General features: G+C 50.1%; 1 protein-coding gene across 1 annotated transcript in view; it reads right to left on the minus strand.

Annotated features, from left to right (window-relative positions):
• The window catches only part of Cars2 (cysteinyl-tRNA synthetase 2, mitochondrial), a 31089-nt gene extending 4891 nt beyond the window's left edge, over positions 1-26198 (minus strand). Inside the window, exons 1-12 of the mRNA XM_036209330.1 lie at positions 25943-26198; positions 25705-25755; positions 23618-23735; positions 19493-19564; positions 18910-19015; positions 15450-15533; positions 11287-11416; positions 10577-10710; positions 7373-7440; positions 2074-2140; positions 1552-1690; positions 916-1039 (exon numbers count right to left, since the gene is read on the minus strand). Of these exons, the coding sequence (XP_036065223.1) occupies positions 916-1039; positions 1552-1690; positions 2074-2140; positions 7373-7440; positions 10577-10710; positions 11287-11416; positions 15450-15533; positions 18910-19015; positions 19493-19564; positions 23618-23735; positions 25705-25755; positions 25943-26121 (1272 nt within the window). The 5' untranslated portion in view covers positions 26122-26198. The remainder of the gene's footprint in view (positions 1-915; positions 1040-1551; positions 1691-2073; positions 2141-7372; positions 7441-10576; positions 10711-11286; positions 11417-15449; positions 15534-18909; positions 19016-19492; positions 19565-23617; positions 23736-25704; positions 25756-25942) is intronic.
• Positions 26199-26721: the final 523 nt, after the last annotated feature.

Genomic DNA, 26721 nt, shown 5'->3' on the forward strand with positions numbered 1-26721 from the left:
CCACTGACTCAGAGACCCATATGAGCCAAGCCTCATTCCTGTTCCCTGGTCAGCTTGTGTTCTCCTTCCCCCTAGAGAAGCCCCCAGAGGTGGCCAGGTGGTGTAGGATTCACAGGAAGTGATCCTTGGAAGTGAAGAGAAGGCTGAAAGCAGGCTTCAAGAACTCTGGGAGCACCCACAGCCAGCTTCCCTGAGTGCGGTTGGTTTGACCCAATGGTCGCCTTCAGTGTGGGTAATGGCAGCCTGAACAAGCTGGGGCAGAATGCTCAGCCCCTTGGTGTCCATGCAGGGACTAAGAAGAAAGGTGCCATGGTCTGTCCGGAGCCGTGTATGGACATGGGCCCCTAGACGCTTGTCAAGACACACTGCCCACCTGTGGTGCTGACAGTCACTCAAGAATCCAAAAATACATGGCCACCTGGAGCCCCCTCAGTGCTAGATCCCCCTGGACCTGCTTCAGCAGGTGGCCTGAGACCCAGTTGGGTGATATCTGTCCAGGTCCCAGCAGACAGCTTCTCATTGTTTGGTTTTTTTTTTTTTTTTTTTGAGAGGAGAGGCCATGGGTCCCGGAGATTGAACTCAGGGCCTTGCATGTGCTAAGCAAACACTTCACCATGGAGCTACACATCCAATCCAACTTCCTGTTTTAACACACACAGTTCCCTCCAGGTGCCTCCAAGCCACCAGAAAGGCTCCTCAACACTCAGTGGCAGTCATGTGACACAACCATCTGCTTGTCAGGAGCACAGAGCTTGTGCATGCGTGCGCACAAACACACACTGCCCATGTTCATGTGCTTACTACTGAAGGCGGAGACCCTTTGGGAGACTAGTCTAGCTGGTTGTTGGTGGTCAGTGCCCATTCCTTCCCTAGGACTGGCCCCCGCCCCGACATCCACAGCATTCTTCAAGTTACCTTTGAGACTGCCCTAAGCTGTCTGTTCGCGTGGTGCACAAGGTCCAGGATGGTATTCACTGCCCTTGGTGTGTCAAAGTCATTGGCTAACGCAGCCTTCACAGCCTTCTTGGTGTTGGTCAGCCTGGAGTGAGATATGGGGTCAGCTAGCATGATGAGGCGGGTAAGGAGCTCTCCAGCAGCCTCTGGTACCAAGGCTGGCCTGCCACCAACTCTCACCAACAATACACAAACATCTTTCTCCAAGAAGTAAAAATGTTTTAACTCAGGGACCCTTCCTAGGTCATGTTTACTGTTTTGTAACAAATTCTCTGAGTTACCACCTTAGCCAAATAAAAACTTGAGTGAAGGGAGCTTGCCCACTTGTTGAGTGCATGGTATCCACTCGGGTGATTTTGTAATAAACGGTCAACTATAGATGTGACAGCCCCTCCCTACCAAATGTGGCAATCGTGAGCCGACGGAAACATGCCCTGCTCAGATGAACACAGCCTGTGCAGGGCTCAGAAGCAAAGGGAAGTGGAAATGACTAGATGCCAGCTCCCCGAGGGAGTCTGCCTCATGCAGGTACTCCCAGAGGCCTCTTCATCCTAGCAACCTGTTCCCAGTGAGGATGCCATGGTATGACCCACTGACCTCTCCCACAGCAGGTCTTCCTCAACAGGGCCACAGGTCAGCTGCCCTTTTACATAGGCTTGTGCGTCCTCTACAAAAGAGGTCAGCCCCAGCAGGAGGTGCTTGGCTTCCAACAGGGTACTGTCGCTGTATTCAATGGCTGCAAAGGAAGAGATGGTTGCTGAGGAAATGCCTAGTGTGCCCTGAAGCACACACAGTACCTGAGAAACCAACGCAAGACAGTGCTATGGTCCAAGGGCTACCTGCACAGATGAGCCCTGCCCCTGAACAGGTTCAGCGAAAGCCGTCCTGGAACTTTGTGGGCAACAGGGCTCATTTCAGTGACAGGTGCACATTTGGGCAGACAGGACAGTGGACTCTGGGAAGAGCAGCCTGGCCTGGGGCACCAAGCTTGTGTTTCCCAGTCAAGTTTCCTCCAGGCTTGCTTCTCAGTAAACCTGGGGCAAGCCAGTAAGCACACTGCCCGGATGGGCTTGACATAGGCCTGCACTCTGCCTCCCCGGCCTATGAGCGCCAGCTCACCTGACCTATAGCTGGTGCGCATGCAGAAAAGCCGGAAGACGTCAGGGGAGAAGGTCTGCAGGAAGTCCTAGAAACGGGAAGAGGCAGCTGTCACTCAGGATTGCAGCACTGGCCGTGGTGAAGTGGAGGGCTTGCACCCAAGCCCTGCTGTGCCCGACCCAAACCATCACTGATCCCCAGCGACTTCTCCATTACTCATCACGTTCCCGTGGTCATTGTCAGAGCTGTGGGAAGGGCTGAGAGGAATACCCGACACTGTGGACAAGGCTCTGGGAAACAAGCTCTCCCATTACAGCCTCATACCTGCCACTGGCATGAGATGGGGAACTGGCTGCCAACCCAGTGACTGACAGGGACAGTGTGCACAATGGGAAGAGAAAGGCCACGCTTGCACCTGGCCTCACTGGTGGGGAAGAGAGTACAACAATGTGGTGATCTTTTGCTTGATCTAACAAATAAGGCTTGCCTGAAGATCAGAGCACGGAGCTAGCCACTAGTAACCATAGAGGCCAGGCAGTGGTGCACACACCTTTAATCCCAGCACTTGGGAGGTGGAGACAGGAAGTGATAGGGCTGGGTGGAGAGAGGACTATAAGGCAAAAGGAGACAGGAGCTCAGCTTCCCTCCAGGCTGAGGATTTCATAGAGGTTAGAACTAGTTGCTCTGCTTCTCTGATCTTTCAGCTTTCAGGCGGATACCTACTCCGGGTTCTTATTAAAAGACCAATTAGGATTCGTACTATGAACAACAGCTCAGTCCAGATGAGAACAAGCTGACATCCAAGCTCAGGGTCAGACTGAGGTCAGGATCGAGGGCCCTGCCCAGCCCATGTGATGGCCCTGTTCCCTGACCACCGAGGATGCTCTGATTTTGTGACACCCAGTGGGTACCTCCCTGCTGGTTATTTATGAAACTATTTACTTGACCTGAAAGCCTCCACTCTGGAGACCAGCTTTCATAGTACCAGAAGGTATTACGCAAGCTTCCAAAGGAGGGAAGCAACCCATGTTGCTAGCCAGCTGTGATGAACCCATGAACCACTGTAACCCTAAGGGGGCAATAATGATACCTGTACCTTGGAAGTAATCAACAACTCTTCTTAATTGGACTTAGGCCTGCTTGGTACTGGAAACCTAGCCAAATAACTACCTAGGGCTAGTGAAGTTATGGATTTTGGAGGGAAACCTACAACCACCTCTTTATTAAACCAGCATAGTCCCTAAGTACATTTTAAATATTTGTCCTTATGCCCACAGATGAGCATAATTCTCGCCCCTCATCAGGAAACTTCTCTTTGCAATGGGCAGGGACCATAACAGAGAGAACCCAGTTTCAACTGATCCATCTACATCACAACTCCAGCACCCAGGGCTCAGGGCTCATTGTAGGAGAGGGGCGAAAGGAATTTAAGAGCCAGAGGGGCAGGGGTTTTGTTGTAACTGGGTCTCTTGAAACAGAGAAGCTACAACTGTGAGGTCTCACCAACACGACTGTCAACACATGATCTGAACAAGGACAACAATAGACATGCTACCATGGACGGGTGAGAGCCAGGGGGCCTCAACCACACACAAAGAACTGCAAGTAACCAAGAGATGGAGTGTGTGTGTGTGCACAGTGGATACACACATGCTGCAGTGTGTGTGTGTGTGTGTGTGTGTGTGTGTGTGTACATGGTGGCTGCACACATGCAGTGTGTGTGTGTGTGTGTGTGTGTGTGTGTGTGTGTGTACATGGTGGCTACACACATGCAGTGTGTGTGTGTGTGTGTGTGTGTATGTACATGGTGGCTGCACACATGCAGTGTGTGTGTGTGTGTGTGTGTGTGTGTGTGTATGTACATGGTGGCTGCACACATGCAGTGTGTGTGTGTGTGTGTGTGTGTGTGTATGTACATGGTGGCTGCACACATGCTGCAGTGTGTGTGTGTGTGTGTGTACATACGTGGTGGCTGCACACATGCTGCAGTATGTGTGTGTGTGTGTGTACATGGTGGCTGCACACATGCTGCAGTGTGTGTGGAGGTCAGAGGACAGCTGCTGGAGGTGGTTCTCCCCTACCACCATGTGGGTCAGAATATAAAGTAAAAAACGTGAGCTGCAGATGTGGTTCAGTGGGAGAGCACCTACCTAGCAGGTGAGGCCCCAGTGCAGGCCGCTAAACAAATAAGAGACCAGAACTCTTAAATTTTACTCATTTGTTTTACTGTTAATTGTCACATTGTAACACTAATTTTCTTTTTTTTGGTTTTTCGAGACAGGGTTTCTCTGTGTAGCTTTGCGCCTTTCCTGGATCTCACTTGGTAGCCCAGGCTGGCCTTGAACTCACAGAGATACGCCTGGCTCTGCCTCCTGAGTGCTGGGAATAAAGGCGTGCACCACCACCGCCCAGCATCACTAATTTTCTACTTATTTTGTGTAATTTAATTTAAAGCAATTAGTTCATATACTGTTACAGGGGAAAAAAGCTTGTAATAAAGGGGTAAAGGTAAAAACTTAAATAATGTCCCAGGAAAATAACATGACCTGTTTCTTATGTAGTCTGTCTTCACCCTCAGTTCTGACCCCCGAGGAAGTCAGAAAGTGCTGGTCAGCATGACGTGTGCCCAGACCCCTGCCTGCAGGCAGTGAGACCCCCCTGAGAAGGCAGACAGAAACCAGAAGATTATGTGAGGTCACTTGGAGACAAAGTGGGCCATGTCCACAGGGTGTGGGAGCCACGGGGCCTGTCCTGGCTGAGTCTGGGGTGATTTAACTCCCTAAAGAATAGGACTGAATTCACAATGCAGCAAGCACACCCTCAACACACAGTGAGTCTAAAATCCACTATGAAAAATCCACTGTGAAAGAGGTGTCAGAACAGAGCCCCCCTACCATGAGAACCCCCAAAGCTCCAGGTAGAAGGAGGCTGGGGAGCAGGGCATCCCGGCTCAGATCCCTCAAATTCATGAGAAGGGAGGCAAGCCTTCCTGCATGGAAGGATCTGGTGGTCATTTGTAACACAGTGGCCAAACACCACCCCTGAGCGTAACCCTGAGGAAAGCACGGTCGGCGACAAAGCACGTGTAACGTGCTCCCACAACCTGAGACGTGCTCCCACTACCTGAGACGTGCTCCCACTACCTGAGACCTGCTCCCACAACCTGAGACCTGCTCCCACTACCTGAGACATGCTTGCATAACCACAGCCCCACCTGAACACAACCACACCTGTGAGCATCACTTCCAGCAAAACACACACCCGAGAGACGGTGAAAGGATACCAGAAGGAAACAGACAGACCCAAAACGTGGGGTATTCAACGAAACAGCAGCTCAGACTCCTCAGAGTCCACGTTTGGGGAAAATGAGAGCTGAGGGTGGAGAGATGGCTCAGGGGTTAGGAGTACATACTGCCTCACAAAGGAGTTCAGTTCCCAGCACCCATGTCAGGCAGCTCACTTCTACTTATAACTCCAGCCAGGGTGCACACACACAATCCTAAAATGAGAGCTGAGGATCTGCCCTATACCAGAAGCCTAACATGAACAATGGAGTGAAGTCAGCCTGAAAGCCAGGGAAGATGGGCAGCAGAGCAGAACTCATAGACTGTCACTGGGTCCTGGTTTTTTGTGTTTGGTTTTTTTTGGTTTTGTTTTTTGAGACAGGGTTTCTCTGTGTAGCTTTGCGCCTTTCCTGGAACTTGCTTTGCAGACCTGGCTGGCCTCGAACTCACAGAGTGCTGGGATTAAAGGCGTGCGCCGCCACCACCCAGCTGGGTCCTGGTTTTAAAAAGAAGGAAAAGCTACAAAGTGTATTTTGGCCACAAGGGCGGCAATCAGAACACAGGTGAGTGAGATGCACTGTGGGACTGTTGGTGACCCTAGCCATCTGGATTGCAGGAAATCAGCTACCTAGCTGTTGGTAGTTGCATTGAGAATAGAGAAAGGAATGTCACAAACATGGGCTTTCTGACAACTCAATAGTTTGTGTGTAAAGGTGTGGGTGCACTACACAGACCGGTGCCAGAGCAGGCCTCCCCAGAATCCACACACTGGCACGAGGACCACTCCGAGCTGCTGAGAACCAGCAGGTACAGGAAAACACTGAAAGTGGCACCGGGTTGTCCTTTCAAAGGACATTTCCATTAGCCCAGGCCCCTCCCGACGGGGACAGCGACCCTCCCTGCGCAGAAGAGCCCGGCACTCGCCAAGACGCCCCACCTGGCCACCCCGACTCAAGCCCTTTCCCCATGGCTCTGAGCCACGGTGGGCTGCACTCAAGCAGGCATGTGGCACATGTTCTCTGTGTTTGTCTCTTGTTATTCTGTCTTTTGGCCATTAGGATTTTCAAGGCCCGGCGGAAGCATCTGAAAGGTGCAAAGAAGCAGTCTTCCATGCACAGCAAACAAAACAAAACAGGAGCTGCTTTCTGAGCGCTTAGCCTGGGACTCTGATCTGACTGAGAGCTCCCAGGAAGGGCAGAATAACCCTTGGGGCTTACTCTGGGTCTGGGAGGCAGGAGCCTGGGAAGCAGTTAGGAGTGCTGCCCTGGTCCACTTTTCCAGTTAAACTTGGCACAAGTTTGACCACGGAGCATGGCACTTAAGCCATTTAGGAAGGGTTCTTCAGCCACTCACAAATGTGAATCTTGAGAGGAAATTTACAAGAGGGAAGAGATGCAGGGCAGCAGTGGCGCATGCCTTTAATCCCAGCACTGGGGAAGCAGAGGCAGGCGGATCTCTGTGAGTTCAAGGCCAGCCTGGTCTATAGAGCGAGATCCAGGACAGGCACCAAAACTACACGGAGAAACCCTGTCTGGGGGTGGGGGGGGATGCAGGGCTGAGAGATGCTAAGAGCACTGGTTGCTCTTGTAGAGGACCCAGGTTGGATTCTCCCGACCACAGGGAGGCTCACAACCCACAACCATCTGTAACTCCAGTTCCAGGGGATCCAACAGCCTCATCTGGCCTCCATAGGCACCAAGCATGCACACACAGACATACATACAGGCATGGCATTCATACAAAATAAAAATGAATAAATATTTTAAAAATTTACAAAAAATGGGGGGGGGGGAGGAGATGTTCCGGGAAGGCGAGGGGAAAAGCAGGTCCCTGGAGGAAGCAGCGGAGGGAAGAACAGCAGGCTTGAAGAGGTGCCCTGGACCGTGAGCCAAGGAAGAGTGGTTCCCTGGAGGGGGCCGTGCAGAGCTGGGACGGACTGAGGCTGATGCTGTGATTTTCGACCCACACAGGCCCCTAAGCCACTCTGCAGTCATCAGCCACCCATTTGCAGAGGAATGCACACCACTTAACATTACCTTAATGGTGATGTAATTTTTCAGGGATTTGGACATTTTTTCTTCTTTGCCTTTCACATGCAAATGCCCTGAAACAAAAAGAAAAGCATTCCTCTGAGCTGGGTGAGGAGACCCCTCCTTCACCCCATATAATTATAGCCCTGAGCCCCACCATAGCTGGGGCTGGTCACCCTGAATTGGGCAGACCCCTGCACAATTAACATGACACCAGAGCGGAGTTCAGCTTCTCTATCCACAGCCCTGAGCCAGGACATGGCTGGGCCCATGGAGCCATGAGGCTTTTGTCCCCCCCCAAGATATAGGGCAGTGGCCCACACCTACAGGAACCTCACCAGCAATGTGTGCTGTGTGCAGCCCTCCAAGGACAAGATTGCACCACGGGGTACGATAACAGGCCCACTCAGCCCCCAGCCAACAGACAGTGTGAGGACAGCACAGCTTCCCCACACGTCTCCCTGCCCTATTCGGAAACACTGATGGAACCAGCCGGTCACCTGTCACTGGTCACCCAGGTTTGGGGTGTGGCTGTCAGTTTTTCTGCTACAGCTGTCTTCCCATGGGTACAAGAAACATGGCGGAAAACCAAACCCACTCAGTGTCTCAATGAGGCTCATCTCCAGAGGAGGGTCTTTGTGTTCCAGACAGACTTTCCCTCTTTTCCAAATGCACCTTCACACAAAGGGTGCTGCAAGATTGATTTTCCTGGGAACTTATTAAAAATGTGTCCTCTCCAATGACACAAAACTGTGAGCCTTGAATTCTACATACGTCATATGCGGCATTGACAGTATCAGGGAAGTGAAATGCAGCACTTCATGTCAAGAACACAGGATGGCCGGCATGTTCCGGGCCAGCAGCCTCTCTGTGGACTTCTGGTGATACAGGAAGCATCACCAGAGTGAACTTGCATTTTATGTCACTCTATGGGGCACCACGGCTTCCAAACTCTAGGACTTAATGGAACTGCATTTACGTTTGCACATGTCCCATGTTATACATGCTTGTGTCTGGTTCCTCAGAACCCCACCACCGACAAACCTTCATCCTGTCTGCCTCACCTACCTGAACTGTCATTTGAAAGGGCAGTGCTGACCTTGTGACCTTCAGCACACACAACAAGTGCATTTTCCTGCTTATCACTTACCACCGTGACACCAAGCTCAGATGCCAGCTCATTCCCACCTCTGACCTGCTTCTGGGAACCATGGCCACTGCCATCCCACTGGGGTCTTTGGGTTTTGTTGTTATTGGTGGAGGGTATTGGTTTTTGAGACAAATCTCTCTGGGTATTCCTGGCTGCTCTGGAACTCACTATGCAGACTAGGTTGGTCTCAAACTCCCAGAGATCCACCTGCCTCTGCCCCTCTACAGGCTGGACCTGAAAAATTCCCTCCAGCAGGTGCTATGATGATCTGAGGAAGAAGGGTCATTAACAGTATCCCCCAGCAGTGAATTCTACAAGCTACAATGCCAACCTGCCAGGCATGGTGTGCCCACTGATGTAACGGTGGCACAAAGGTTATGGTAACCTGTGGCAATACTGGACCTCACAGCCAAGTTATAATAATACACCTTGAGGTCATGTAAGACAGCCTGAAATCCCACTGTGTACTCAGCCTGTTTGTTTAACCTGCCTTTAAGAGAACAATGTAAAAACCAACCTAACTCGTTTTGTGTTTCTCATGTAATCAACTTTTACAACCTAAGCTAATGCATAGATTGACTCCTAAGTTATGTATGCTTCCAGGCCCCTGACCCAGACAGCACTGTGTGTGTGTGTATGTGTGTGTGTGTTATAGTAATCACTTGCTAAAAAGAATAAGCAGGCCAAAAGGGACATTGTTCAACAAATAACCACCATATATGTTGGAAGCAGCACACGGGTATCTCTGTGATGGTGTGTTTGTAGAACTGAGTTGGCTGGGGTTAGCTGGAGGAGATAACTTACCCCCTTGGAAAACTCTGTTAATTTCTGTGACGTGTCCCTCACTCCTTCCCCATGGGATCAAATAAATTCAGAGCAAAGCCCTTGGTTAGACACACAAGACACAGGTTCACAGTCAGACATCAGGGAGGCATAGACAGACACACAACAGACGCCAGACAAGCCAGAAACCAAACTAGGGACAGACAATGGAAGACACAGGGAGAGAGGTGGAGAATTCAAACTTGGGCTTTCTTTCAGTCAAATTAACTCAAGAGGAAGTGCTGAATTTTTTCCCTTTCAGTGTAACACTGGAGCATTTTGGTGCCTCTGAGGTTCTCTCTGCCGCATTTCACCGATGTAGTAACAGCACGTTCAGATTGGGTCTGAGGCCTGCTCCACAGGAGGGAATGAGTGCCTGGTGCCGTCAACCTGGTCAAAAGCCCCTGGCTGGGTGGGTGGGGGGGGGTCACAGGCCTTAGCAGGGAGCCTGTACTGTCGCGTTGCTGAACAACACGGCATCAAACTGCCTTCTAAATATCTGTGTTTCAACACACAGTGCTGCTCTCAGCTTTGGCCAGAGGAGCTTCTTCCTGCAGTGGGCGGCAGGTCAACACGGCCAAGCGCTAAGGATAAGTGGCTGTTGACTACCCAGCCCTCAATGGGAGATCTAGACCCTCACAAGGCTCAAGGGACATCTCAAAAAAAAAAAAAAAAAAAAGACTAGAATTTAAAAGGCAGAGCAGGGAGGAGGGCTGTGAAATGTCTTCTAGACAGAATGTGGCTGTTACACTCAGGAGCTTGCTGTAGCCATGGTTACCAACACAGGGCTGACACAAGGTGAAGCCAACAAGATCAGTCAACACTAATTGGGCTCAGAGGTTACCAAAAGAAGGAAGTGGTAGGGTGGAGTGTAGCTATGATCGGCATGGTAGAGATACATTGTATACAGATAGAAATGGGCAAAGAATAAAGAAAAGACACTACAGAAACCCACACAGAGCCCAGCTCATGCCTTTAATCCCAGCACTCGGGAGGCAGAGCCAGGCGGATCTCTGTGAGTTCCAGGCCAGCCTGGGCTACAGAGTGAGGTCCAGGACAGGCGCAAAGCTACACAGTGAAACTCTGTCTCAAAACAAAAAACAAAAAACAAAAAACAAAAAAGAAATCCACGCCATGACTTCAGGTATGCCCACCAACCTCCCTGCCAGCAGATCTGGGTATTTCCAATCCGCAGAATTGCCAGAACCGGAGAGAAGTTGGCCTCAAGCCAGGCTTACCAGAATGTAGGAAGTAGTTTCCCCACTGCTGACACTGGTGGAAGACCTCGCTCTGGGCTATTTCGTTCTCGTGATGTGGGAAAGCTAAGTCTATGCCGCCTGTGTGGATGTCCAGTTGGCTTCCAAACACCTGGCTGCGGGGCAGAGTGCAAGCGTGTGTGAGCGGCCTCAGCATCAGGGTCCACACCTCACACTCACTCCCAGAAGCTTTCCTCACACCGTAAACATGTGGGGACCCACTGTTGCAGCTGTCAGCAGAACCCTAGGGAAACACAGGGTTGCCTGAGGACAGAGAGTAGTCCAACTCTCCTAGCCGATGTAGGGGGGCTATTCCTAAGACACAGGGGAGTTCTGCACTCCAGAGAGGTGGCCTGGCCAGGGCACATACATGTCCTCAAATGTCTTTTCAGAGGTGCCATGCCTAGCTAAGGTCCTCCCTGACCTGGCTCTTGTACTTCCATGCTCGAGGCCTGAGCTACCCATTAGGGACCATGAGGTACCCCTGCTGCTGTGTGACAGGAGCCTGTTCTGCTAACAGGAGACTAAAGCGAAGGCCTGGCATGCCCTGGGCTGAACTAGTCATTCTTTCTCATTCTCCTCCCCACCCCCAATAGCTGCCCTAGGGCCTCCAGGACGTTCTCTCCGCCAGCCAGGCCACCCTGTGCCACCTGGCTAGAACACTCGAAGCCTGGGAACTGCTGGGGCCTTACCTGGCCATGGCAGAGCACTCGATGTGCCAACCAGGTCGTCCGTCTCCCCACGGCGAGCTCCAGAACACCTCCTGAGGCTTGGCTGCCTTCCACAGGGCAAAATCGCCGGCGTGCCGCTTCTCAGAGTCAACTGGAGGTGACAGAGGGTTGATGAGTGGGAAATGGCTGTACAGCACTCTCGCTGTGTCCCGGCCAGAGGGTGGCGAGTTCCCTCTGTGCAAACCCCACGCCTCTTCCCAGTGTGCCCAATGCTTCCCCAGTGGGGCAGCAGGACTAATGCCTCCATGTCACCAAGCGGGGCAGAGGTGTGGTACCCAAGACGCAGGGACAGCTGAGCCTGCAAACACCGGGGCACTCAGAGCCCAGTGCCTGGCCAGGTCTGTTCAGCCACCGTTGAGAGACTGAGTTCAATCCCGCCGAGGGCAAAGGTGGCCGTCACAGAGCGACATCAGGAGAGAGGACAAGGAGAGTCAGGAGAGGAAGAGCCAGAAGAGGTGTGTCGTCCCCGAGGGACTGTGCAGAGCTGCTGTGTTCAACAGACCTGAGAGGGTTCGGTGAGTCCCCCAGACTCTGTCTTCCCTTAAATGCCAGGCAGGCAGTCAACTCACTGTCCCGTGGCTGTCACTGGATTTACTGTCCTCTACTCACGTCAACAGAAATGAGGTCACTGGGTCAGTCTGCCCCACAATGTCACGTGTGTACCGAGCACAGCCCAAGGTGGGGCCCACTGGGAATCGCAGGCTAGTCAACAGGACCGGTACGGCATGGGAAGGCCAGAGTATCACAGAGGGGTCTCTGGCACATTGATGTGGGGCAAAGTTGGCAGGGACAGAGAGGCGCTCAGCAGGGCAGGCAGCAGAGACAAATCCCACTGAGCAGATGGGGATGGGAATGGTTCTTCAGAATAAAGGCAGGGGAGAATGAAGAGAGAGTGGGGAGAGAGTATGACAGAAGACTTGGAAACACAAAACACACAGAGACAACCACGGTATTGGGGACCCACGTGCGGGTCATGCAGCCACTTGGGAGGGTGGGGAGGAAAGGCAAGCACTGTCATAAAGGAGGGGTCGCTCCCAATCAGCCAGAGCGGGGCAGGGGTGACGCAATGCAGAAACCCAGTGCCGGGCCACCTCTCTTCACTGGGGTGACCACAGGTCAACCTAGAAGTCACCGAGCAGGACCCACTCCTGCATCCTTGAGTTACTGCTGCGAATTCAAATTTTGAAGAAAGTGAAAACCCTCGCCCTGAAATGACACATGGGGGTGGGGGTGGGGAGGTGGGGGTGGAGCCTGTCCTGGCGCCAGGATCGCTCAGGACCTTTGTTTTGCTAAACACTAATCCCCAATTTCAAACCTTTACTCACACCGTGCTTTTGAATAAGGCAGTGACTCCCAACAGGGCTGCCTGAGAGGACTGGGGGGTTACCACTCACTGCTGAGGGCGCTGGCAACTTCTCCCAAAAGCAAACAGGTTTTCCATGTGATGCAGCCATCATTCTCTTGGTGCTTACCCAAGATACTGAAAATCCTGCACGTAAATACCCATGGCAGCCGGATCATCCCCAACTGCCCAAACATGGATGCAGTCAGATGGACTTCAGTAGGTGGATGGACTAAGAAACTCCGGCACACAGACAACAGAGCATCCATTATTCAGTATCCGTGAGAGCTGGGCTACCAGAGCATGCAAAGACCAAGACTCTTCAAAGTATGTAACTAGCTGGGCATGGTGGTCATGCCTCTAACCCTAGCACTCGGGAGGCTGAGGCAGGAAGAGTTCCTCAAGACCAAGGCCAAGGCCACCTTGGGATACATAGTATCAAGCAAGACTGTCTCCAAAAAGCAAACCACAAAAGCCTGTGACTAACAGAAAGAGGCGAACCTGGAGAGGCTTGGGCTGAATGTGTACCCTTTTGCAACATTCTGGAGAAACAGCTTTGGATGGTGAAAAGGTCGCCAGGGTTGAGGTAGCAGAGGCAGGAAGAGGATGGAGCAAGATGGTCTCAGGGACAGGAAGCCACTTCATGGGATGGTGTCATGTGGGAACATGACATGTGGCATTTGTCCAGACGTTTTTGTCTACACCAAGGGCTATGCTAACATGAACTATAAACTCAGGTGATGCAGTTCCCTGAGGGCTCAGACTGCTCTGGGGGATGGGGGGGGGGGGCTGTGCCTGGGAGGAGGGCCAAGGGGAATTCTGTACCTTCACTGCTGGACTTGAACCCTAAGTGACACTGAAAAAACCAAAGCCTGTGGAAGTAAAATCAAAAGCTGGGCCTGGTGGCCACATCTAGTCCCAGCAGTGGGGGGTAAGAGCAGGGTCTGAAGTTCCAGGGCGCCCTCTGCTGTACAGCGAGTTCCAGGTTAGCCTAGCCTACAGGAGACCCTGTCTCCACAAACCAAATACAGATCAACAAAACTAGCTCGCCTTTGCCAGAACTTGTAACTCTCCCAAAGTCCTCTTCCTGGAAGGCACAACCCGAGTCTGGAGTCTGCCTCAAACCACAGCCCATGGGCATGGGACACAGCAGGAGGCTACTGACTGGGTAAAAGTAGCATATCATTTCCGAGAGCCAAGTAGACAAGGCTATTAAAAATTAGATTGAAGCTAGGTATGGTGATACACGCCTTTAATCCCAGTACTTGGCCTCACTCTGTGAGTTCTGAGGACAGCCTGGTCTACATAGCAAGTTCCAGAATAGCCAGGGCTACATAGTGAGACTCTGTCTCAAAAAGAAATGATAAAAATTTTAAGTTTAAGTTACCGATTGGTGATGAGTGTGTTATCCACAAGTCTATCCACAGACACTCAGAGTTGGACTAAGCCTGCAGACTAGTTGCCCATCTGTAGAAAGCACATGGCATACAGAGAAAGCTGTGTAACATAACCAGCAAATCCCACTGAGCAAACAGGGATGGGGGACGGTTCTTCAGAAGAATGGCAGGAGACGTCGGGGAGGAACACAGGAGAAACTTTACAGAAGACTGGAGAATAATACAAAGCACCCAGGGACCCATGGGGGTCATGAATTAGAGCAGTGACTGTTGTGGAACAGTATCTTAAGATGGGTTACATTTGTTTATGCCCTGGACACTTGTTTAATGATGCAAAGCTGTGCTGCACTCTGTCATGGTGCATTTGTTGAACTCTGTGAAGCTGGGTTATTTTCCTGTCTAAAACACCTGATGGTCTAAGAAAGAGCTGAACGGCCAATAGCAAGGCAGGAGAGAGGATAGGCGGGGCTGGCAGGCAGAGAGAAGCTATAGAAGGAGAAAAAGAGAGGGAAGGAGGAAGAAAAGGAGGAGAGGAAGACTCCAGGGGCCAGCCACCCAGCCACCCAGCCAGCCACAGAGTGAGAAGTAAAGAAAGGTATACAGAAATAGAAAAAGACAAAAGCCCAGAGGCACATGGTAGACAGGTTAATTTAAGTTAAGAAAAGGCCAGGCTTTCATAAGAGAGAATAAGACTCTGTGATTTCTTTGGAAGCTTGGCAGCAGGGCCCCCAAAAGAGTTAAAAAAACAATAAGTAACTTAAAGGCACATGCTGCTATGGCAGGCATTCTTAATAGATAGTTTAAATTTAGTTCTGCAGGTTTATTATTTCTTCTCCATAAAAATGACTTTGACCAGTGGGCAGTGGTGCACACTTTTAACCCCAGCACTCGGGAGGCAGAGGCAGGTGGATCTCTGTGAGTTCGAGGCCAGCCTGGTCTAAAGAGTGAGATCCAGGACAGCCAGGGCTACATAGAGAAACCCTGACTCAAAAAACAAAACAAAACAATGCAACAAAACATCAACCTAACAAAACGGCTGAAGCCCAAACAGCAGGGGAATCTACTGACTTACGTCAGGAATTCAGTGTAGGACAGCAAGTAGAAGAGGGCCACGCTATGACATGCGCGCAAGCTGTCCCATGCAGAGAAAATTCCAGAAGAAGAAGGGAGAGGGCGCAAACAGCACGGCTGGGTGCAGAGCAGGACAGAGGCACGGGATGCTGAACTTGCAATCAAATGTCATCTGCTGGTCTGTTCATAGACATGGATTGACCCCATAGCAGGGCTGACGACCCCAAGTCAACCCACATCTCCCCGGCTACAGATCTGACCTCAGCACCCACAGTCAGAGGCTGAGGCCCACAGGGACGCCCACCAGCACCCACCTGGCTCTGCAGCTGCACCAGGGACCACATTGATGAGCTTGCCATACTTCTCCCCTCGTGCTTGCAGATCGAAGTAGACACTGCCTGTTGAGCATAGACAGTCCTGAGGTCAGCACTTCCCCGTCTGAGGCAGCCACATCTGGGAAGCAAGCCTAACAACTGACAAGTAGTTACAGGTTCAGTACACACACACACACACACACACACACACACACACACACACACACACTATTCTCCACCCAGGCATCTTCCACACCAACAATGCCTGCACACTTCACGCACTTCCAGGATAGTTCTGAGATGCCTGTCACTGGGGGTGGGCTTTGAGGTTTCAGAAGCTCAAGCCAGGCCCAGTGTTGCACTCTCTTCCTGCTGCCTGCTGATCCAGATGTAGAACTCCCAGCTCCCTCTCCAGCACCATGTCTGCCTGCATGCCGCCATGCTTCCTGCCATGAAGATAATGGACTAGACCTCTGAAACTGTAAGCCAGCCCCAATTAATCACTTTCTTTTATAAGAGTTGCTGTGGTCATGGTGTCTCTTCACAGCAATAAAACCCTCAGACACAAGGCACGCTTGGAGATGAATAGCCCAGGGCTGAGCCCAACAGGAAGGACCTGCCCTGTCTCCAGCTCTTGGGAAAATTCCTCAACAGAATAGCAAGACGGCTCAGTGGTAAGGGTGCTTGCTGTGAAAGCAAAGAGACTTATGTTCAAACCCGAAGCACCCACATAAAAGCCAGGAACAGCTCCCCATGCCTGTAACCTCGGTGCTAAGGAGTGAAGGCGGGCATCCTGGGAGCTCACTGCGCAGCAGCCAGCCTAGCTCAAACAGTGGGTTCAGCCTTAGGGAGAAACCCTCTCAAAAAGCAGGGAGGAGAAGGGAGGCTACCGTGGTGTGGTTCAAGCACGGGGGCTGTGCAGACTGCTATCTGATGATCCACACGGCATCCTGAGTCTGGGTGAACAAATGCCGTGGGCTCATTAGGAAAACCATCACCCAGGTACATGGGACTTTGGTGACGTCCCTACTCCGTCAGTTTTAACAGTTTGAGGCTTCAGTGCCTGTACTGAAATGATGCTTCTTTCACACTGAGAGGAGTCCTACCAGCTGTGTGGTCAGCTCCCAGCCACGTACATCCTTTATCACATTTATGTGGGAACACTGTTACCCTTGCTTTTCGACACATTACATGCAGGAGGAGAGCAGGAAGCTATCCAGGAATCCTTCCCAAGAAACAGTCAGAGGAGTCACCAGCCAGACGCAGAGGGAGCAGGAGATGAATGTGTCATGCTAATAAAGGTACTGCCACGTGGCAGAGCAAAATAAGGAAAATGGGTTAACTTAATATGTAAGAGCTAGTTAGTAATAAGCCTGAGCTATCGGCTGAGCATTTGTAATTAATATTAAGCCTCTGTGTCAGCTATTTGGGAGCAGGCTGTCAGCCAGGAGCTTCCAGATGGCTGGTGAGGCTGCTGGAGCAATGGCCACATGGCAGGCTATGAGGTGCCACTGTGTGCAGGAGGCAGAGGCAGCATCTTCCACAGCTCTCCGAGGATAATGACTACCAGAGGGCAGGTGGCCAGTGTGAAGTGGAGGATTTGCTTAAAACCAAGTAAGGTTGTCTTTACCTGGTATCTGGTCAAGTGGCTCTACAGACCATGTAGACTCGGCATAGAAACTTCTGCTTGTAACTGCTCAGCTGGATAGGCTGAATATGCACTTTCATAGAATTTTAACATACCTACATTACACTAGCATGCACACACACACACACACACACACATACACACACACCCCAAAGTGAAATAGGATCACAGTGAGCATCTGTACAGCTACCCCCCTCCCAGACTCGACAGGGGTCAGGACTAGCTTGCCTGTGTTCTGTGATTGTAAGAGAAAGCTGAAGCAAGGACCTGAAAAGCTGGAGAGTGGGTTGGTGGCTGGAGAGTTCCTGCAGGACCAAAGGCTCCTGTAAAGTCCTAGCACCCACACGAGGCAGCTCACAACTTGCCTGTCACCCCAGTTCGAGGAGATCAGATGCCCCTCTCTGGCCTGTGTACTGTGATGGGTGATATGCTGTGAATGTGTTGCTCTGATTGGTTGATAAATAAAATGCTGATTGGCCAGTAGCCAGGCAGGAAGCATAGGTGGGATAAGCAGACAAGGAGAATTCTGGGAAGGAAAAACAGAACTGAGGAGGAGACGCCAGCCCCAGCCATCCAGGGAGCAGCATGTAATGACACACAGGTAAAGCCACAAAACATGTGGCAACATATAGATTAACAGAAATGGGCTGAATTTAAGTGCAAGAGCTAGTCAGTAGGTAACCTGAGCTAATGGCCAAGCAGTTTTAATTAATATAAGCCTCTGTTTACTTGGGTCTGAGCGGCTGTGGACCAGGTGGGACACAGGAAAATGTCAGCTACAGTACTGCACTCATGTGTCAACCCCCTGACATACACACATCTATATACAATTAAAGATGATAAAATAAAATCTGAAAAAAAGAATGGATCAGTAATTAAGAGTGCTTGCTGTGGTGATATACTGTGTACCCTATTAAAATTTGACTGAAAATCAGAGGACAGAGACAGCCACTAGATTAAATGTAGAAGCCAGACAGTAGTGGCACACACCTTTAATCCTAGCACTCAGGAGGCAGAGATCTGTCTGGATCTCTGTGAGTTCAAAGCCACCTTGGACTACATGAGATTGACTCAGTCTAGGAGAGAAACAGAGCCAGGCAGTGGTGGCACACACCTTTAATCCTAGCACTCAGGAGGCAGAGATCTGTCTGGATCTCTGTGAGTTCAAAGCCACCTTGGACTACATGAGATTGATTCAGTCTAGGAGAGAAACAGAGCCAGGCAGTGGTGGCACACACCTTTAATCCCAGCACTGGGAAGCAAACACGCCTTCAATCCCAGAAGTGATGGGTAGGCAGAGAAAGGTATATAAGGCTGTGGAGACAGGAACTAGAGGCTTTTTCGGCTGAAGCCTTTCTGATGAGGACTCAGAGGGTTTTTCAGTCTGAGGAGTTCGTGAGGTAAGAGGTGGTGGCTCCTTTGTCTCTCTGGATCTTCCAGCACTTACCCCAATGTTGGGTCTGGGATTTCTTTTATTAAAAGACTATTTAGAATTCGTATTACAGCTTGCTGCTCTTGCAGAGGATCCACACTGTCTGACATCTACGTTGGGCAACTCACAATTTCCTGTAACTCTAGCCCCTGGGGATCTTACTCCCTCTTCTGGCCTCTACACTCAGCAACACACATGTGCATGCACACACAAAAATAAAAACAAACAATTTAAAAATGAACTGGACAGATTTGCTCAGCAGCACAGGAACCCCATATCAACATAGGCAGCGAAGTGTCAGCACATATCAGGCCAGGCATGACCTCCATCTCAGAACTCCACCAGTGTCCCCCAAGCATGAGTTTTAACTTTCACACTACCTGTGTCTGTCGAGTAAGCATGGCCGTGAGCAATGATGCCCTCAATGAAAGCAATGATCTCAGGGATGTTCTCAGTGACTCTCAAGTACACCGTTGGCGGCAGAACCTGGAAAGAAGCAGAGACATTAAGAACCCTGGGCAATTTCCAAGCTCACAGGACCCATGCACAGGCTCAACCATCTGAGGCATGATGCCCCAGTGATCCAACTGGCTTTTCCTGTGAGGTTTCCCTATTAACTCCCAACAGACAAGACTACTGGAGGGGAACAAGGAGCCAGGCAGCCAGACCTCAGTGCCAGGAATGTGCCTGACTCTGATAGGAATGTAAGATACACCAGGGACGTTCTGGAAAGGCTGCAATCACATCATCCGAACTTATGCACACGGGCTCCTTCAGACCCAAAGGAGAGGGACCCAGTTCATCACCGGCTCCCTCCATTGAGCCCATCACAGGGTCAACCCTGCAGGTCTAGAGTTATTTCCTTGACACCACAAGGCCCGTATTCAGGCACTGGCACTGGATCATTCTGGATCAAGCAGGTCAGTACCACTGCCCTTTACAGAAGGGCAGACAACAGCTTACCTTCAGGGCCGCCATGTCTTGTTTAAATTCTTCTTCAAAAAGGCCGGCAAGAGAAGCGGGAGACACATTCATCTGCACAAGGCCAGACAACCATGTCAGCACACCTGGAGGACCACGTGGACCGATTATAGCAGACCAGGCCACCCCTGCAGACAGGACAGTGACCATGTGCCCCACTGGGGCTCAGCCCCAAGAAGGGAATGTTGATTGTAAGTGTTAAACCTACCCTCAAGCTCAGTAGTTAAAAGGCTTGTGGGTCCTGTCCTTGGTACAGAGAGACGCTGGGTACCATTTTTACCATACACTGAGAAACAAATTGACTCTCCTCCCCTCTACAAAAGAGTACAACAGCCATTTCCTTTACAAACCAAGACATGAATATTTATCTCACCTATCACCTTACCTACAGCAGGAAGAAATGGTTAAATAAAAAAATTTTTAAAAATTAAAAAAAAAAAAAAAAAAAAAAAAGCCTTAGAGAAGTATTTGAGTAGCATGACACAGGAATCAGGGAGCTGGTCCTGATGTCCTTAGGCTGGGGCTGTGCTGAGCTCCTGAGTATGCAGAAGGCTGCCACAGTAGAACATCTGGGCACAGGGACCCTTAGTGCTGGACTCTCAGAGGAGGCTGGGACCCAGCAGGGGACACAGAAGCGCTAGCCCAGAAGCAGAGTTCTTGTCAATAATCCCAGAGCAGATGGGGGGGGGGGGGGAGTGAGGCTCCTCCACCCCAGCTGAAGAGCCACAGGCAACTGATGGCTGCTGGAATAGGGAAGTCATTTTCCACACGGCTGTGGCATGCTCATATAGACAGCACCATCTAATCCAATGGGCTATAAAGACAAACAAGAGAACATCAAAGCACGCATGCACACACAGACATACACACACCGATGTATGAAGTTGTCAACAAATAAATTTTATAGAAAAATTAAAAGAATCAGGTGCTGGGTATTATTGGTGCACGCCTTTAATGCCAGCACTGGGGAGGCAGAGGCAGGCAGAACTCTATTGGTTCAAGGCCAGCCTAGACCACATGGTGAGTTCCACCTCAACCAGGGCTACATAGCAAGACCCTGTCAAAGCAGCCTTCATGCACACCTTGTATAAGAACCCTCAGTCCACATACACTCAGCAAGTGCTTACGCAGCACCCTTGGTGCTGGGCCATCCTACTGCCCCAAGCACACCTACCCACTGCATGAAACATGGCTCCTTTTCCATGAGATAAGAAATTTCTGCTCTGGGACATCAAGAATCTCTCTCGAGTTTCCGAGTGACATGTATGGAGCCTGGTAGCTGACTTCCTGCGAAAGCAGTAGTCACCTCAGAAAGCACAACCATGGAGGACGACCTCAGGGAGACGGTGGGTGGCCCAGGAGCCTGCTACCCACTTCTTCACTAAGCCAGAATGCTCAGCCCGTGGTTCACCCCACACCTCCTTAGACTGCTGGGATGATGCAGTGTGTGGAGGTGACACACAAACACGGTAGCATCACTGTGGAAGACACGGCGTCCACGGCGCCCAGTGGTCCCACGTCCTCTCCAGGGACAGTTGTAAGGCACAGAACACACTTTCAGATCTTGTCCACACACCGCCTAAATGCCTTTGGCTGTAAGTTTTACCTTTCTTTCTTCCCTTTTTTTGTTTTGTTTTGTTAGAGTCAGGGTTTCTCTGGGTAGTCCTGGCTGTCCTGGAACTCGCTCTGTAGTCTAAGCTGGTCTTGAACTCACAGAGATCTGCCTGCTTCTGCCTCCCGAGTGCTGGGGTTAAAGGAGTGTGCCACCACATCCAGCTCATTTTTTTTCTGTTTTTATCTTTTTAAATTTTGAGTAAATGGAAACACATCCCATATGTCCAGATGCCCCAAACCCATTTTTTAACTTTTCTTTTATTAACTTTTATTAACATTTGTAGGAAGTGTTTTGATACGTTGTGGTATTCTTTTTGCACATATCTACATCTATTTCTGTTGAGATTCATTTTTATGTTGATCTTGATACCTTTCATCTTTCATGGATGTTGCCTTCTTCATACATGTCTGTGTACCACCTGCAGTGCCAAAGGAGGCCAGAAGAGTTACAGATGTTAGATCTGACATGTTGGTGCCAGGAATTGAACCTGGGTCCTCTTAACCACTAAGCCATCTCTTCAGTTCTCCCTTTTCAATTTGTTAACAGTATGTATAGTCATTCACAGAACACTGAAAACTTGGTTTACATTTTCCACCCTTTTCTCTTTCTGAGTCTTTCTACATAAACGGATTTGCACTTGGAAACATACTGAGAAACTCTTCCCCAAGTAGGCCAGAGAAACATCCTGGGATTTCTGCTAGGAATCTGTGTCTCCACTACTCTTATATTTAATCTCTGATCTGCTCTAAGTTGGCGATGAGGCATGGCCCTAACTTGGGTTCCTATTTTCTCCAGATGGTTACCCAACTGTCAGTACTATGTACTAGATAATCTGAACCTAGTGATCTAAAATGCCATTTTTCATCATAAAACAAAGTCCCACTAATTATTATATATATTTCTGCACTCAGTAGTATGTTCCGTCGTCTGTCTATCCACGTGCAGGACAACAGTGTTTAACTGCTGTAGTCTTTCTTGGAAAGAGGGCCAAGCAGGGGCTGTCTGGGAACCAGAGGCAAAGACAGGAAGAGAGCGGAAGGAGGAAGGGATGGAGAATATTCTAGGGAGAAGGGCACAGACACCTTAATTCCCATCAAGCTGCCTGCCTTCGGAAAATACATACAACCTACCACAGATCAGTCCTACACACACACACACACACACACACACAGTACCATGTGTTTTTTACTGAAGAGATGGAAGGAAGCACAGAGAAGGTTATGGACCAAAGGAAGGATTCCGTCCAAGTCCGTGGTGAGCCAGTGAGTTTATGGGGGTTCCCAACAGAAGCGTGGATGACCCAAAGGCAACTAAGCAACAGTGAAGTCCCTGAGGAACTAACTGTCCAGCAACATCAATGAAGAATCCCACTCCAGTCTCAGGTGAGAGGCCTCTTGATGATCTCATGAGATGTGAAGGCCTCCCTCCTCTTCCGGGGAGGGAGTAGCAGTGGGAATGATCTTCTGAGGGTCCCATACCAAGGTGACCCCAGCTGCTCTGATTCACAATAGTAATGCTCGTCCAGCCCAGAGAAAGCAAGTACACAACACATATACATACTCACACTCACACATATAGATACACACACATGTATTTATATGTATAGACATGCATATATAGACAAAGAATTATCTATAGCTTTTTAAATACGGCCAAACATCTGGTTGGGTTACTCCCTCGATACTCTGTTCAGGGGAACCCCACTCTCAAAGTCAGATAGTTACATTTCATTCCCTAGTGGCTGGTCACATGGCACACTGGGACACTCACCATAACACAAACTATACAGGGCAAGTGTCAAAAATCCTAGTCCTTGCTATTCAGGTTATTTCCCAACTCTGTCTTATGATGTGAGTCATTCCAAGTTAGCCATCCCCTCCTTCACAGGGAGCCACTGGGCCAGGCCTTGGGCACTCCAAATGAACCCTGGGCTTCTAGCACATTCCACCATCTTCCCAGGAAGCTAGACATGCAAGCTAGTGCCCTGAATCAAAAGAGTGACTCTGGTTTGAATCACTGAGACACCCAGTATGGTTTATCACAACATAACATGTATCAGGTGGTGGCAGCTCACACCTTTAATCCCAGCTTTGGGGGAGGCAGAGGCAGGTGGATCTCTGTGAGTTCAAGGCCAGCCTGGTCTACAGAACAAGTTCCAGGACAGCCAGGACTACACAGAGAAAACCTGTCTCTAAAAAAAGGTGCGGGGGAGGTGGTGGTGCTGCTGGAGAGATGGCTCAGCAGTTAAGAGCACTAACTGCTCTTCCAGAGGACCTGGGTCCAATTTCCAGCACCCACATGGCAGCTCACAACTGTCTGTAACTCCAAGATCTGACACCCTCATACAGACATACAACATACATGCAGGCAAAACATCAATGCAAGTAAAATTAAAAAATAAATTGCAGAATAGAAAAAGAAATACAGGAAAATACAATCAGCAAAGAACTCAGCCACCAGGTTACCAACCAAGGAGAAGCAGCTATGCTCACCTCGTTAGCTCTTCTGATTATTTTATCATCCACATCAGTAATGCTCATTGCCATGATCACATTGCAGCCAAACACCTTGGTCAGGATCCTTCGGATAATATCAAATCGAACATATGAGCTGAAGGAAAAACAAATTGTTGGATTGTCTTCAACACAGAATTAAAATTGTTCTTCTATTTTTTAAAAAGATTTATTTATTTATTATGTATACAGAAGAGGATGCCAGATCTCATTGCAGATGGTTGTGAGCCACCATGTGGGTGCTGGGAATTGAACACAGGACCTCTGGACCTATGGAAGAGCAGTCAGTGCTCTTAACCTCTGAGCCATCTTTCCAGCCCCTGTTCTATTTTTAACTTGAAATTATTTTACTTTGGATTAACTTGTTTTATTTCATGTACATGTGTTTTGCCTGCATATATGTATGTGCACATATGTTTACTTGGTGCCTAATGAGGTCAAAAGAGGGTGTCAGGGCCCCTGAAATTAGAAGTACAAATGGTTGTGAGTCACTGTGTGGGTGCTGGGAACTGAACCTAGGTCCTCTACAAACAACATGTGCTCTTAAGCACTAAGTTATCTCTCCAGCCCCAATTTTATTTATTATTATTCCATGTGTGTGTGTGTGTGTGTGTGTGTGTGTGTGTGTGCATGCACACACACAGAGGGTGGCTGTGTACACCCTACAGCAGTGTGCATGTGGAGGTCAGAGGAAAGTCTGGGACTCAGTGCTCTCCTCTCACCACGTGAGTCCTGGGGTCAAACAGGTCAACAGGCTTGTACAGAAGGTGCCTTTACACAGTGAGCTGTCTTTGCCGGCCCCATCAGTGTTATTCTTGAAAAGAAATGTGTTATAATTTAACATAGCACTATGCAACTTCCCAACTGTGTGCTATAGATGACAACTGGTTCCTAGGGAACTAATCCAAGTACTTGTTTACAAACTGGGTCCCACCTGCAGGCCCAGATGAGTTCTTGCAAGAAGCAACCAAAGCAACTGCACCAATTTCAGGATATGGTATTGCTGTTTTCAAGTTCAGAGCTGTTGAGTGAGTTTGCATCTAAGTGTGTAAAAAAGTCCTGTAATACAACATCAATAAAGAGTCAAATGGCAACAGCTTTTGACCATTCTTGTCCATGTTCTAGAACTGGGATTTTCCCATATTATCCCAGTGCAGGGGAGGCGGACAGGTGGATCCCTGAGGCTCACTGGCCAGCCAGCTTGGCCTACTTGTGGAGGTCCAAGCCAAGAGAAAGTCTGTCTTAAAACAGACAGGGGACGGCCCTGATGATGACATCTGAGGATGTCATCTGGCGTTCACACTTGTGTTTAATTTAGGTCTAAAAATACCCAAGTAGAAATGTGCAAGACAACAAACAAGATATTAGGAAATGGGGAATGTCAACAAATGCAGAAGGAACTTGATCCCAGCTCCAATGCTTCCCAAGAGTGTGGCCACGGAGTTACCACTGTCATCGCGGTTGAGGACAGACGAGTCACATGGGGTTAAGTGGCACTTCATATATACTATTTCCTGAAACTGCCAAGAACATTCCAAAGACTGAGCTGTTGTCATTTCTGTCTCCACTCGAAACAAGAACCCGGACTCAGCAAGAAAGTGACCAGTTCAAGGCCGGGCAATGACGCCCCATGGTTGGATTCGAGTCCCTGGACCAACCTTAGAAACATCTAATTCGCAAACCGGTCACTCTCCATTCCTCCACACCAGTTCTCTGAGTGTCCAGAGCTGAGTAATGCGTTCACAACTCGGAACAGGTACAAACACCAAACGAGACTAACATTCTGGCATCTCACAAATCCCAGAATGCAGTCATCACTCAATTCACTTAACAGATTAAAAAAAAATACACTAACTAGTGGCGCATGCCTTTAATCTCAGCACTAAAGGCAGCTAGATCTCTGTGGATTTGAGGCCAGCCTGGGCTACAGAATGAGTTCCAGGGCAGCCAGGACTACACAGGGAAACCCTGTCTCGAAAAACAAAAACAAAAAACCTAACAATTTACCCTTTCCATAATAAATGGCCCTCTGACTTTGTCATAAAGTTCAAATCCAGGAAACTTACCAAGCATGGCCAAGGTGTGCATGGTCGTACACAGTCGGACCACAGCTATACCTGGGAACAAATTAAGACCCACCATGTGAGATATCTGCAAAAAAAGTGCCCTAAACCCTCTGTAACAACCATCACACAAGCTCGGTGTTTAGGTGCCCGCTCTGGAGACCACATTTCCAGATTTCGGGGCTGACTTGGCCCCTGCAGACCCTCACGACGCTCCGCCCCGCCCCGCCGCCGCACGCACCAGGAGACGGCGTCGGTGCGGGCCACGATCAGCGGCTCTTTCCTGCCGGTGAGGCTGTTGTGCACCTCCACGCCAGTGTCCTGGCCTTGCGGTCGCTGCCATGCTCGCCCACGCCGCCCGAGACCCAGCGCTTCCCGGAGCAGCAGAGCGCCCGGCCCAGGCCCGCGCAACCGCAGCATGGCGGGGGCAGATCCAGAGACCTGGCAGAAGAAGGCAAAATTCTGCAGGCCAGGCCCCGCCCCGTCACGAAGGACGAGCCCCGCCCAGCGGTCCAGAATCCACGCCCATGGTGTCACAGGGCTCCGCCCACTCCCGGAAGCGAATACTTGCTGGCTGGAGTCTGGTGGTGAACCCTGCACAGTGTAGCGGCATAATGATAGCGTGATGGCCGCAGAAACAGGGCTCTCCTCTCACAGCCCGTCCTTGTGGGTAGATCCGTCTCGGTGTACATCGTTATGCCTGCCGCTGGGACCTGGTGTGCACCCAAGCGTGCACAGGACGTGACCTCAACCCGGCACTCCAACACACTGCCTACTCCAGAAACACTATACACCCCAGCGTGCACTCATCATGTCTGCAAACACACCGATGTGTGCCTTCACACACACTGTACCCCAGCGTACACACAGCATATCTGCAAGTATGCACCTAGCCACCCTCAGCACGTGTAGTCCAACACTACATCCCCAGACATGTCTGTGCTCCAGTACACACAGTATTCGTGTACTTCACACTGTCGCGTGGGCTTAGGACGAAAGAACAACGCCAGGAAATGACAC

This window comes from Onychomys torridus, chromosome 17 (assembly GCF_903995425.1).
Source record: "Onychomys torridus chromosome 17, mOncTor1.1, whole genome shotgun sequence".
NCBI classification, from domain to species: domain Eukaryota; kingdom Metazoa; phylum Chordata; class Mammalia; order Rodentia; family Cricetidae; genus Onychomys; species Onychomys torridus.